The sequence below is a fragment of the Paramormyrops kingsleyae genome, unplaced genomic scaffold (genome assembly GCF_048594095.1).
Source record: "Paramormyrops kingsleyae isolate MSU_618 unplaced genomic scaffold, PKINGS_0.4 ups117, whole genome shotgun sequence".
Lineage (NCBI taxonomy): Eukaryota > Metazoa > Chordata > Actinopteri > Osteoglossiformes > Mormyridae > Paramormyrops > Paramormyrops kingsleyae.
The window spans coordinates 70557-85277 of record NW_027326055.1 but is presented as its reverse complement, the minus strand read 5'-3'; the positions used below and the strand labels follow the sequence as shown (position 1 = coordinate 85277).

The window sequence follows — 14721 nt, the reverse complement described above, 5'->3', positions numbered from 1 at the left end:
ATTTTTTAGTCTTGGGGTTGGGGTCAGGCTGTTTGCCCTCTGGGCCCTGGCTCTTTGGGGCTCTTCTATGTTATTGGTCGTTATGGTTACAAACCCCCCCTCCCCCCCCACTGTCTCCAGTTTCCGCGCATCTGTTGAGAAATGTAGACACTGCACTCATTTGCAAGGCCCAGCTGTCCTGCTGACGGGACGAGTAACCCTGGCTTAGTTCAGGAATCTGGCCCCATCGTATATAATTCCACAGGGGGAGGTTCCTCTGCTTTTAACCTTTTTTACTTAATACAGGGTGTAAGTGTATTGGTCATTGGTTGATTTTTTTTTCTGAAGTTTTATACATCCTTCCATCCATACATTTCCTACAATCTCTTACTGGTATAGGGTTATTGTGCTTATTTATAGACTCATCAGTAGTCATTGGTCACTTACATATTAGTAATTCAAGCAGTAATATCTAAGGCATGGAGGCATCTCAATTAACTGTTGGGTTCAGAATGATCAACATCATTTAGTCATTATGTTGTCTTTTGAGATATACCTTAAGTTATTCAAATGAAGTTAACCTTAATACCAGTTACAGCATATTATAAATCATACAGTTAAAGTCGGAAGAATAAAAAACTTATAGGCCTACAAATTCAGCAGATTTTGAAGACTGGTAGAAGTTTCTTTGTCAGTCCTGGATGGATGCAGTTTGACACACATAAACTTATGTTGGGAAGACAGTATTTGTGCGTGCAGTTTATGTAAAGTATGTAAATGTCAGCATCCTGTGTAAGACCCACACAGGTTAGAAATACATAGATCTACTTATAAATGACACTTTGACAAAAAAAAAAGTGCACTACGCGTTTTTAGTTTAGTTTAAGTTAAAGTAACTATTAAAAAGTAACTAGTCCTATTAATGTGAAGCACAAATTAATATACATTACATCTGACAGACAGTCACCTGTATTCTTTGACCTCCATGTCGCTGTCCGTGTCACCAGTAATGCCCCCCGTTTCATCTCGTCTGACTGGCTGCCGTGGTCCCGGGGGGAGAAAGGAGGACAGGAGATACAGATACACAGTAGCCGCGGCGACTACGCTGATTAAGCCCAACACGGAGCGCATGGTCCCATGAAGAGACGCACAGGAACCCGACACCACCGGCAGAAGTATCATTGCAGTGACAAGCGGAAGCTGAATACAAACATACAGACAGAAACCACGTGTCCTGCAAACACACCCACTCATTTCATATTTCGTAACTGAACTGCTACACTTTTATACTCCGGCCAGAGAACTTAGGTCGTCTCAGCAGCTTCTGCTCAAAGTACCCAAGACCAGGCTAAAGACCAGAGACGACCGAGCCTTTAGGGTGGCAGCCCCTAGACTTTAGAATAGCATGTTAGATCTGGCCCGACTCTGGAAAATTTTAAATCGTCCCCGGAGACATATCTTTTCTCGATGGCTTTCAATTTCAATTCACAGATTTATCTGTGTCTGTTGTTCTTTGTTTTATGTTTCGTATTTTATGTCTTTCATTGTTTTTCTTTCATTGATGTAAATTTGTACAGCACTTTCGTCAACCTCGGTTGTTTAGAAGTGCTCTATAAATAAACTTTGATTTGATTTGAAATACACCCACTCGATCATTTCATACGTCATAACCCACGTGGCTTTGTGACGCCTAATAAATACCATGTTCCCGGATATAAGAAATATAAAATAAGAAGAAATTAAACTTGAATTTCACAAAACTGGATAAGCTGTCCACAGGTTCGGGTTGGAGTCAAAGTGTGGTTATCTAACATTAAAATGTAAGTTTCAGGTCGTGTTTATACACACGATCTTTGTCCAAAGATAGCTCTTAAACTTTATCACTTGATTAGCTGTATCTACATACTGTGTGCATAACAGTTCAAAGTCAAACACGGTTAAAGTCCAGTGCCGTCGGTGGAGTGCAGATCTCCGGCAGCATGGCTCACTACACGGTCGCTTCGCACTCGGTGGCTCTGATCACCCTGATTAATCCGCCCGTCAATGCGCTCAGGTGAGTCCCGCTACTGCAAGAGGTTTTCGGGCGATTTAAGTTGTGGCTGTCTTCGTGTTTACAGAGGCCTTGGTTATCGGATATAATATATATATATATATATATATATATATATATATATATATATATATATATATATATATATATATATATATATTATACTCCAATCGCATCATTGTATCATTCTAAAAGATAAGCAAATGATCAATAATTAAACATACGAAAATACATAGAAGACTTTTTTCATGTAGGCTACAGGTTCATTTTTTCCTGATCTTACAGGGAAAATGTTAATTTATTGAATAAATAACTTTACTCACTGACACATCGCAGCATCAGCACTACTTTTACAACTTTCTTGTGGAAAATTAGTTTTTAAAAACAGATACACCTATAGGGTCTATAACTAGGCATATCTCGCGAACACAGAATTCAGACAAAAGCATGCATATAAGCAACCAGGGGGGTATTCCAGAAAGCAGGTTATGTGAAATACCCGGGTAAGTTTAAGGGTAAGTTAGTGGATAACCTCATCTTTCGGTTCCAAAAACGGAGGTTAACTTTCTGGGTATGTACGTAACCATAGCAGCTTACTCTCTGAAGATAACCTGCTACTGAGCAGGTTATGTTCCAGGGTCAGTTTGTTGCAGAAGGTTACTGAGCATGGCGTGCCCTTTTGATGACGATCCTGTGGACATGGAGGCACAAATTATACAAGTTTTTTTTCGCCGGGAGAGAGTTATAAGACCGCGTATTGATATCTTTTCATTTCCTAATGATTATTTGAAAAAGCGTTATCGGTTTTCAAAAGAATCGTTAATTTACTTAACATCTCTTGAAACCGCATATTGCAAATGTCACAAACCCAAACCGCGGGTCTGCGCTTAGCACAGAAAACATTCTGTACATAGCACTTCGGTTTTTTGCGTCAGGGCATTTTTTGTACAATATGGGCGACGCAGAGCATGTGGGAAAGGCAACTGTGTGTAGAGCCGTTCGCACAGTACAGTATGTCTGGTACTTAACGCTTCTTACACACGTTTGTACAGTTCCCTGTCCATAAAGCTCTGCGTGTTATTAAAGAGGAAATCCACAGACTGGTAGGTTTGTACTTTGTAGTAAAATCTATGATGCATATTTAATATGTAGTCATACTATTTATATCTATACATGTATTCATCCTGCACACACACACACTTGATACTATATATGACTTTCTGTTTCAGGGTTTCCAAATGTAATTTGGAATACATGTAATACATGTATAGTGACAATAAAAGGCATTCATTCATTCATAATTGGGTGCATTGATGACACCTACATTCCTATTAAAGCTCCTTCAATAAATGAGGGAGACTATGTTAATAGGAAATCTATTCATAGTATCAATGTGCAGGTAACTTGATTTTGTATCCTAAATTTTTTGCCTTGTTAAAATCATCAAACTCATTACTTTTTTCCACTAGGTAATCATTACAGGACAGTACAATGCTGGTTACCACTGGTTGCCCTCAGATGGGGTGAGGGGAGGTGGTGGTGGGCCCCCGCCAGTTAGACGGGCTTCAGCCTTTTTTCTATTAGCTACATGACAGAAAGAAGATACTAAATCGTGTTTAATAAATAGTTCAGTGATCGTGTAATCAAATATTACCTTTTTGCAGAATGTTTTTGTGTTTCATTTTGACTTGGCTCAAAGTTCTTCTGGCTCCAGAAGGATTACACCTTATTAAATAAGAAGCCATATATTCCTAGTCGATACACATTGTTATTTTAACCTAAAGAAATGAATGGCTGGACAAGTAAATGCTTTCATAGTGATTTAACAGTCAAAAGGATGCGGAAGCGGTGTTTAATTATTTTGCAGTATAATAAAAGGGGAGGCGATGTCAAATTTGCAATTTAATACACACGCATTTACTCTGTCCGTTATTTTTTGCCAAGCCAACTCTCTTTCTTTAGCCGATGCAGCTGTATTGCTTTTTTTCATTATTATTGGCTTGAATTCTTCCTATGCGTGCATTAAAACTTCCAACTCCGCCTCTGTGAAGTATGCCGCTCTCTTTTTTTCACTTCGATTTTACATTTGGACTCGTGAAAACGTCTATATGTATGCATGGTGCTCGCGCATTAAGTAAGGGATAATGTACAGGCAGCCGGTAGTTATCGCAGAAATAAGCCCCGACAGTGTGATCAGGACCCGACGCGAAGCGGAGGGTCTTGTATCACACTGAAGGGGCTTATTTCGCGATAACTACCGGCTACCTGTATATTATCCCGCTTATTACACGGCTACTTGCCACATAAGGAAAAAACCTGGACATGAATATGAATTTGAAACATTTTATTGGCATATTTGTTTTAAATTAACATTTTTAAACGGTAATCTTTGTTGGCGCGGAGGGATTTTAAACATACAAGTAGTACCGACTATGCGTTATTACTTTGGAGCGGTTATTATTTGAAAAGAACGAACCTGCAAATGTCTCAACTGACCAATCAGAATCAAGCATTCCAGAGAGCCGTGTAATAACTCTGGGTAACCAATAGGAGGTTGATTGAACTTACTCTTCTCAGGTGTTTTGGAACCGACATATGGTGCGTTCCATTTGCCCTGGGAACTCGGATTCCGAGTTGGATTCCGAGTTTCAAAGCCGGAAGTGACGACATGCGCGCTCCCGTTTCTCGGAGATCCGAGAATGATCTCGGATAACGCAGAGGATCCCGAGTTCAGAATCGAAGATGGCTGCGCCCTTTATCAACAGAAGGGAAAGTTGTAGTTTTATCCTGTTTAAGCACTACTTCTCATTTCTGGCTCATTAAATCGGTCGCACACACTATACCGTCCAACTTATCTGTGGACGTGTTGCTACGGAGTTTTATACGTGAAGCACCGCGCGTAATGTGTTATCAAGTGATATGGCTAACAATGGCTACCAATTAACCGGTCTAGAATTGGATTTCATGATTAGTCGGATTATTTGTCGGATTTAAGGTAGTTCGGGCTAATTGTAAGTGAACGAAAATAAAGGCCATTTAAACTGAGGTACCTTAAATCCGACAAGTTGTCCGGCTAAGCAAAAAATCTTGCTTTTTCATATGGGTCGATGGTATTGCTACTTCTTTGGCAAATGGAACGTATCCAACTCGGTTTTTCCGAGTTTTTACCGGATGTGACGTAATCTCGGATTCCGAAAATCGGAATCCGAGGCAAATGGAATGCACGAATACTCATGGTATGCGGGTTTGGGGTATATCAACCCAGAGGTTATGATTTACCAAATGGTAAGTTAACCAAGCTTTCTGGAATACCCCCCCAGCACATTTTGAACGTCTGGATGAGTCTGTGGAAACAGCACGACCATGTAAACAGATGAAATACTGTATTAAATAAATAAAAATAAACCGTGCGCTCCTATTCCGCCAGCTCCACTGTCCGGCAGGCGCTCTCAGATGCCGTAGCCCGAGCCCTGGGGGATCCCATGGTGAAAGCTGTGGTGATATGTGGTGAAAATGGGAAGCTTTGCGGAGGTAAGTATCACTTTTGTGCAGGTAAAATCATAACGTTTCGGTAAAAACGTTTTCCGAACAACCGCGGTTGGTTTTATATTCCAACAGTATATACCGGCAGTATCTTCCTGAACATGGCAGTAATTCCTTTCAGATTGGGCTCGGATTGTAAAACAAAACGAGGGGAATATTAATTTTGCACTTTTAATTAGTTTTACATTTTCCAGTAGTATGAATAGAAAATACAAAGCAAGACGCAAATATCCTGCTCACGCAAAACTGAAGGGGGGTATTCCATGAAAGTAGCTAAAGAAAGTCAGACTCAACCTATAGCTCCATCTCTAAACTTAGCCTCAGGTCGTTCCACGAACGCAGTTCAGCTTTAACTATAATCAAGGCTCAATCAAGACAGACTTGTATAGTCTCACTTAGTGCGCACACCCGCGATATTTAAGAAGCCCAAATGAATGGATGACCGATAGATCGACCAAATGAGTCGGAAAGCCTGTAAAACGAGAGCGGGTTTTCTTTCCGCCGCAGAACAAACACTGCTGATGGAGCTGTATGAAAAATACAAAGATGTAATCCTTAAAAAAGGCAATACTATGGCCATACACACAGCCAGGGATCGAGTTGGCTTGGCAATGAATTGCAGACAGACTAAATGCATAAGTTATGTAAATGTTACAAGTGCGCTTAGTTACCGTGGTACGGCGGTGCAGTGGTTTATACTGCTGCCTTATAAAGCGAAAGTTGCTAGTTCGATTCCCATAGCCAAAGGGGAACCAGCTGGGTTGAGTTCACGTTTCATTGTTACTGTATAATATTATTTGATCTCCGTAAATACTTTCAATCACATCCGTGTGAAATGTTCTGCACAAATTACCATATCTTGTCTTTGCTTTTCACTAATAAACTTTCAAAGTAGACCGTGACTAAAAATATAAAAAATATCTTCCTGTTTATATTATTTTAACAGATTTTCTTCCAATTTCAGTCATCGCATTTCATGTTTGACCTTTTATTTTACAGTAAAATACCGTTATAACTGACTTCAAGTGACCTGGCAAAACAGTCCGTTATATCCAGAGTTGCTGTATGCCCAGAACACAACTGCACGACAACATTTACTCACACCACACCCCAGCGGACACACTTGTGGTATAGATTATTATATTGTACATATTAATCCAACTTTACCTGACCAGATGCGTGACTATTAATAATCCCGACTACGTATGTACCTGCGCTGGATATCACCGGCACGCCCACACGCCTTGTAGGCGGATCGACTGCATGTCCGTTAAAGCCGAACAGAACTACAGCTAAAAAGCGGCCCTGGGGACCGATGTTTGTCCATTGTAAGCGAAATTCCGTTATATGCGAGTCCACTATATCCGATGCTTTTCCTGCATGTTCGTAAAGGCGCACGGCCGGTGTTATGGCGAAAAAGGCATCCCTGCCGTTGAATGCATGCCTGTCTCTAAATGACCAATTGGTCGCTGATCTGAAAGGAGTTGAGCTACTTTGTCGAGTAAGGCTACCGTAGTGCTAATCAATACCCGTAAAATTCTAACCCTAACCCCCAAAAAACCTCTAAAACCCTAACCCCCAAAACCCCCCTAAAACCCTAACCCCCAAAACACACCTAAAACCCTAACCCTAACCCCTAAAAAACCCCTGACCCCAAAAAACCCTTAAAAGCTCAACTCGTCGGAACACCAGCATGCATTCTAAGGCAGGGATGCCTTTTTCGGCATAACACCTGGACCAGCGGACCTCGTCCGTTATAGACAATATTCCGTTATAAGCGAGTCCACTGTAACGGGATTTTATTGTAATTATTTTGGAATTAATTGGAATGCTAAGATGTGATTTTATAGGCTTTATTATATTGATTATGTAGTAATCTCAGCTCTGTTCTCCATATTATGGAAGTATCACGCAGCTTTACTTCAGAAAAGATGGTTTTTTTACTTCAGAAAAGACGGGGGGTACTATACCCCCTGATCAAGACCCAGACCCCCCCCCCCCAAAAGAGAGAAAAATAGCAGTTTGGGGGGGGGGGGGTCTTAACATTTTTCTGTTGTTGTAACAAAAAAAAAGATAACCTCACCTTGTAGGAAAATTTTATGTAAAACGATTTCAGTCACCCCTAATGTGGACCGTACCATTTTAACCACCTTGGCGCTAGCAGCAGCCAGTCGGTTGCGTCATTCATTCTCATTGAGTGACCTGTTCGTTGTGTTTGTCTGTCATGGTACTGTTTGTCGTGCGTTGGTAAATGTGAGTAGCCAGCAGAAGTCTAGCCTGTTGAAAATGTGTTATTTTGCAACCTTCATTTATTCGTTTAAGTGTTTCATCTACTGATGCAAGCTCATGTCTTTATAAGTTGAATTACTTACCATTGTCCTTCTGAGGCCAGTGTTCTGTCGTTGAGCTACTTTGCCTAGGTAATCTACCGTAGTGCTAATCGATAGCTCTAACCATAGATTACCTCGACAAAGTAGCTCAACTGGACAGAACGCCGGTACAGTCAATGTTAGTTACGTTAACTAGCAAGATAAGCTAAGTACTCTATTTAAGCCAGGCTTATTTGGGCAGGTAAAATCGATCATGGTAATTTTCCAAGGAGATGAACTCCCTATGTTTCCATTCTTATTTTATCACGAATAAATTGTGCCTTTCTAAAATTAGTTCGCCACTTAGCCTGTGTGGTTTGTTATTAGGCTAATGTTAACGCATAAGAAGGTCTAACGTTATGCTCTGAAAAAACATTACTATAGGTGAAACCTATAGGAGCAACCTATAGGAGCAACGTAAAAAAACACATCTTTAACACCGTATTTGACATCATTAAGCACTACTTCTGTTACTCGTTGAAGTTGTTTGCTTTCAAAATTTACATGGCTGTATTTCTTATTCACTTTCACTGAATGCTGTAGAGCCAAAGGCAAAGATTGAAATGGTGTGTTCACACAACATCCAGCAACTCTCTCATATTCCCCCAACATATTAACAGAAGACAATTCCCAACATTGTCTATGTTGATGTCGCTTATTTAAAGTGGATGAAATGTTAACAAAATTTCTACACGTGCTGGCAACCTGTTTGAAATATTGATGTTTTCCTTCAAACCTTAAACACCATAAAGAACGCAAAGGCCCATAACATAACATCAAACGAGAGTAATGGATTAAATAATGACATTTTGGAGTGAGAACATCACCAAATTCTTTAACTGTACATGACAAAAACTCAGAAACTAAGAGATCAAGAGTGGGAAGCCATTCTTTTTTTACAACTGGTGCCATTACAATGTCAGAAATTTCACGACAAAGTAAGTAGACATGCCAGTAGCTACAGCCCTCAGGAATTCTGTGTGCTACCAAGAAGGGCAGCAGGCGAAATAAACACCATTTCTGTGAGGCAGATCCTACTATACTGCAGTTTTTTAGAATTTTTTCAGAAAGAGGAGCAGGCTTATTTTTCTTATCATTCTGTCCAATAGTAAGTTTTCTCAGCTCTTCGTTGAACTCTTGTATGGTTATGATTTTCTCTCTGTGAGCTTTACTTAAAACAAGCTGCAACACTAAAGGAACTACGCCTTCCAGAAAATCATGCATCACATCCGGAGGTAGAGACGTTGTAATATTAAAGTACTCTAGTTTGTCAAAAGGACAGCCTCCCGTAACACCATAAATGGTTTTGGTGTCTGGATTTTCCTTTACACACTCTAAGTGGTATCTGTGGACATCTGTAGTTCTTAAAACAAAGTCAGATTCATTAAAGCATCTCTTAATGTCACCATGTGTGGCCATGCAGTACCTACAAATTCTACCAGCATTAAAAGACATACTGAATCCACCTATTAAGTGAGAGGAAAGGTTATCAGCAGATATAACTGCAACAGCTGCGCAAACATTTTTTTCCGAACCATCAACAAGAATATTAATTCCTTCTGATGAAAGCTTTTTAAGATCATCGATCAATGGCTTCAAAATTTCATCCAATTCAAATTGTTTTACATGGCAGTAGCGGACAAGTAAAGCTAAATGAATATGTTTTAACTGAGAGCAATACTTTGTACTCACATTTCCACAATTTGTGCTTGTTACGTTTAGACCCCAGTGGATTACATACTTCGAACTCATCTTCATAAAAATGTAATCTTAGGGCTTGTGGGTTACCTGTAAAGAATTTGTGGTTTTTGAAATGAAGTCCATCTCGATAATCATTTAGAACAAGCTCATCTTTTTCTACATTCAGCTCAGTTTGTATTTGGTCCCAAATGTCCTCATGAGAACAGTATTTCCTTAATACCTCACAAATAGGAACATAAGAGTAACTTCCAGTCTTGTTACCACTTGAGTCTCTTAGTGTGTACTGTACAGGTTCAGTCATCTCAAATTTTTCTTTACAAAACTCTTTTAACATGTGTGGAGTCTTGAGGCCTCTGAAAAAAAATCTGGGGACTGTAGCACTTCTTGAAGTTCTGGACATGCTGCAAGATCAAAGCCATTTTTTTCTAGATGATATGCAAGAAATTCGTCATAGTTCTCTCTAAAAAAAACTAAACAGGAAATTAACATCATCCAAAATTTCTTGCTGGACTGACTGAGGCAGGTGATTTTTTCCTCTGCATTTCAAAATGAAGGCAAAAAGGTTTTCTCTAAATTGCTGCAACAGCTCGTTCATGTTTGGGGGTAAAAAAGCAACATCAGTAGTACATTCTTCCTCAACTTCCTCAAGCAGAGGCAGAGGGTCAGTAGTCGCTGTCGTAGTCGTAGTAGTAGTAGTGGTCTGTTGTAACACCGCATTTTTATGTTTTCGGTAAACATGACATCTAAAGGACACATACTTTGTAAATGATCTCTGACAGTTATTAAGACCACAAGTTATTGAAAAATTTGGCTCATGTGCATGAATGAGACCAATGTGCTGGATTAACTTGATGATTGTGAATGTTCTTCGAGAACATTTACGGCATGGCAGGGCATTTTTGCTGATGTTACTGTAAGAGGTTGATTATTCTGGTAACTGGGGTGGGTAGAGGCTTATCACCATCCACAGTAAGTTTCAACACATACCGCTGAAGAAACATCAGGGTGTTCTTCAAATGAGATGGATATGTCAAATTGAAAACAAAATAAGCACAAAATGCTGCAAGAGCCCATTCATCCACACCGCTCACCCGGCAGATCTCAATCCCATCAACTTTGATGACTGCAGTGACTCTTCTTGTAATCACAGTTTTCCAGTCAGTGGTCTCCTGTACTTGAACAGTTGGATATGGTGAAGATGGTTCACTCTAAATGACAAAGCACAAAACAAATTCTGTATCAGTGAAATGTTCTCAGCAGTTGACTAAACTGATGGAGAGAAAATTGACATGCATAAAGACTAAGATAATTATTATTCACCCATTTGTATATGGCCACAATAAATACAGTTTAAAAATTGCACAGAAATACAAAACAGAGTACTATATACGCACCTCTCCAAGCACAATGAAATGTTCAAGTTTCTCTCTGAACAAGGCTGGCAACATGAGAAGTGCTGCCTTAAAATCAATTCCTGGAACATAAGATGTGATAAACAAATATGTAAAAATCTATCCAAAGGCAAGAATTTGATAGGCTTAATAAAGTGCTAAATAAGGTTTAGGAGTCAATTACCAAGATGGTCTTCAATGAGAGATTCTTCTCGAGCTTCTTTGTGCGGCTTTGCTAAAGGGGATTTCCCTTGAGCAAGCCGTAGCACACTGGATGCAATGTATCCAAAATTTTCTTGAAAGTGGCGGTTCAGATGAACACATTTATGCAGGAAACCAGTTTCTTGATAAAGCTGCAGTTAATTGAAAAAGACAAGCATAAATAAATCAGAGGATCTTATACACTTTTTTTTTAGCATTCTACATGTGTAATTTCAGAATTGTAATTTGCACACTAACCCCTGATAGACTCTTCAAGAATGGATATTTGTTGACGGCATCTTCAACAGTCATACCACTAGCAATCTCCTGTCGCCTCCAGGCAAATGTCCTCCTCATTCGTCCATCCATCCATCCATTAACTTCCGCTTATCCGAGGTCGGGTCGCGGGGGCAGTAGCCTCAGCAGGGAAACCCAGACTTCCCTCTCCCCAGCCACTTCCTCCAGCTCCTCTGGGGGAATCCCGAGGCGTTCCCAGGCCAGCCGAGAGACATAGTCCCTCCAGCGTGTCCTGGGTCTTCCCCGGGGCCTCCTCCCAGTGGGACATGCCCGGAACACCTCACCAGGGAGGCGTCCAGGAGGCATCCTAAGCAGATGCCCGAGCCACCTCATCTGGCTCCTCTCAATGCGGAGGAGCAGCGACTCTACTCTGAGTCCCTCCCGAATGACTGAGCTCCTCACCCTATCTCTAAGGGAGAGCCCAGCCACCCTGCGGAGAAAGCTCATTTCGGCCGCTTGCACTCGCGATCTCGTTCTTTCGGTTACTACCCAAAGCTCGTGACCATAGGTGAGGGTAGGAACGTAGATCGATTGGTAAATCGAGAGCTTTGCCTTTTGACTCAGCTCCTTCTTCACCACGACAGACCGATGCAGAGCCCGCATCACTGCTGACGCCGCACCGATCCGCCTGTCGATCTCCCGCTCCATCCTTCCCTCACTCGTGAACAAGACCCCGAGATACTTAAACTCCTCCACTTGGGGAAGGACCTCCTCCCTGACCCGCAGAGAGCACTCCACCCTTTTCCGGCTGAGGACCATGGTCTCGGATTTGGAGGTGCTGATTTTCATTCCAGCCGCTTCACACTCGACTGCGAACTGCTCCAGTGAGAGCCGAAGGTCGCGGTCTGATGAAGCCAACAGAACCACATCATCTGCAAAAAGCAGAGACCCAATCCTGAGGTCACCAAACCGGACACTCTCAACGCCCCGGCTGCGCCTAGAAATTCTGTCCATAAAAGTTATGAACAGAATCAGTGATAAAGGGCAGCCCTGGCGGAGTCCAACCCTCACCAGGAACGAGTCCGACTTGCCGGCAATGCGGACCAAGCTCTGACACCGGTTGTACAGGGACTGAACAGCCCTTATAAGGCAGCCCGGCACCCCATACTCCCGGAGAACTCCCCACAGGACTCCCCGAGGGACGCGGTCGAATGCCTTCTCCAAGTCCACAAAGCACATGTAGACTGGTTGGGCAAACTCCCACGCACCCTCAAGGATTCTGCGGAGAGTATAGAGCTGGTCCACTGTTCCACGGCCAGGACGAAAACCACACTGCTCCTCCTGAATCCGAGGTTCGACTATCCGACAGACCCTCCTCTCCAGCACCCCGGAATAGACCTTACCAGGGAGGCTGAGGAGTGTGATCCCCCTATAGTTGGAACACACCCTCCGGTCCCCTTTCTTGAAGAGGGGGACCACCACCCCGGTCTGCCAATCCAGAGGCACCGCCCCCGATGTCCACGCGATGCCGCAGATGCGTGTCAACCAAGACAGCCCCGCAACATCCAGAGCCTTGAGGAACTCTGGGCGGATCTCATCCACCCCCGGGGCCCGGCCACCGAGGAGCTTTTTAACCACCTCAGCGACCTCTGCCCCAGAGATAGGCGAGTCCACCCCCAAGTCCCCAGACTCTGCTTCCTCATTGGAAGGCGTGTCGGTGGGATTGAGGAGGTCTTCGAAGTATTCCTTCCACCGACCCACAACATCCCGAGCTGAGGTCAGCAGTGCACCATCCCCACCATAAATAGTGTTGATGCTGCACCGCTTTCCCGCCCTGAGACACCGGATGGTGGACCAGAATCTCCTCGAAGCCGTACGGAAGTCGTTCTCCATGGCTTCGCCAAACTCCTCCCATACCCGAGTTTTTGCCTCAGCAACCGCCGAAGCCGCGTTCCGCTTGGCCCGCCGGTACTCTTCAGCTGCTTCCAGAGTCCCACAGGCCAAAAAGGCCCGATAGGACTCCTTCTTCAGCTTGACGGCATCCCTCACCGCCGGTGTCCACCAGCGGGTTCGGGGATTGCCGCCGCGACAAGCACCGACCACCTTACGGCCACAGCTCCGGTCAGCCGCCTCGACAATGGAGGCGCGGAACATGACCCATTCGGACTCAATGTCCCCCGCCTCCCCCGGGACATGGGCGAAGTTCTGCCGGAGGTAGGAGTTGAAACTCCCCCTGACAGGGGATTCCGCCAGACGTTCCCAGCAGACCCGCACTATACGCTTGGGTCTGCCAGGTCTGACCGGCTTCCTCCCCCACCAGCGGAGCCAACCCACCACCAGGTGGTGATCGGTTGACAGCTCCGCCCCTCTCCTCACCCGAGTGTCCAATACATGTGGCCGCAAGTCCGATGACACGACCACAAAGTCGATCATCGAACTGCGGCCTAGGGTGTCCTGGTGCCAAGTGCACATATGGACACCCTTATGCTTGAACATGGTGTTCATTATGGACAATCCGTGACGGGCACAGAAGTCCAATAATAAAACACCACTCGGGTTCAGATCGAGGGGGCCGTTCCTCCCAATCACGCCCCTCCAGGTCTCACTGTCATTGCCCACGTGAGCATTGAAGTCCCCCAGCAGAACGAGAGAGTCCCCGGGAGGAGCGCTCTCCAACACCCCTTCCAAGGACTCCAAAAAGGGTGGGTATTCTGAACTGCCATTTGGCGCATAAGCGCAAACAACAGTCAGGACCCGTCCCCCCACCCGAAGGCGAAGGGAGGCTACCCTCTCGTCCACCGCGGTAAACCCCAATGTACAGGCGCCCAGCCAGGTGGCAATAAGTATGCCCACCCCAGCTCGGCGCCTCTCCCCGTGAGCAACTCCAGAGTGGAAGAGGGTCCAGCCCCCTTCGAGGAGACTGGTTCCAGAGCCCAGGCCGTGCGTCGAGGTGAGCCCGACTACATCTAGTCGGAACTTCACAGCCTCGCGCACCAGCTCAGGCTCCTTCCCCACCAGAGAGGTGACATTCCATGTCCCTAGAGCTAGCTTCTGTAGCCGAGGATCGGATCGCCAAGGTCCCCGCCTTCGGCCACTGCCCAACTCACATTGCACCCGACCCCTATGGCCCCTCCTACAGGTGGTGAGCCCATTGGAAGGGGGACCCACGTGCCTTGTTCGGGCTGTGCCCGACCAGGCCCCATGGGTGTAGGCCTGGCCACCAGGCGCTCGCCATCGAGCCCCACCCCCA

The 14721-nt window shown here is 44.0% G+C and overlaps 1 protein-coding gene and 1 long non-coding RNA gene across 2 annotated transcripts in view; one reads left to right on the top strand and one right to left on the bottom strand.

Annotated features, from left to right (window-relative positions):
- Window positions 1–1649: 1649 nt before the first annotated feature.
- LOC140586982 (peroxisomal bifunctional enzyme-like) overlaps window positions 1650–14721 on the top strand; it is a 76226-nt gene continuing 63154 nt past the window's right edge. Inside the window, exons 1-3 of the mRNA XM_072708538.1 lie at window positions 1650–1799; window positions 1900–2032; window positions 5457–5560. Of these exons, the coding sequence (XP_072564639.1) occupies window positions 1959–2032; window positions 5457–5560 (178 nt within the window). The 5' untranslated portion in view covers window positions 1650–1799; window positions 1900–1958. The remainder of the gene's footprint in view (window positions 1800–1899; window positions 2033–5456; window positions 5561–14721) is intronic.
- LOC140586984 (uncharacterized) lies at window positions 11037–12005 on the bottom strand. The gene is made up of 3 exons (XR_011988749.1): window positions 11493–12005; window positions 11218–11386; window positions 11037–11116 (listed from the first exon to the last, which is right to left on the bottom strand). It is a non-coding gene; the product is annotated as an uncharacterized lncRNA (long non-coding RNA).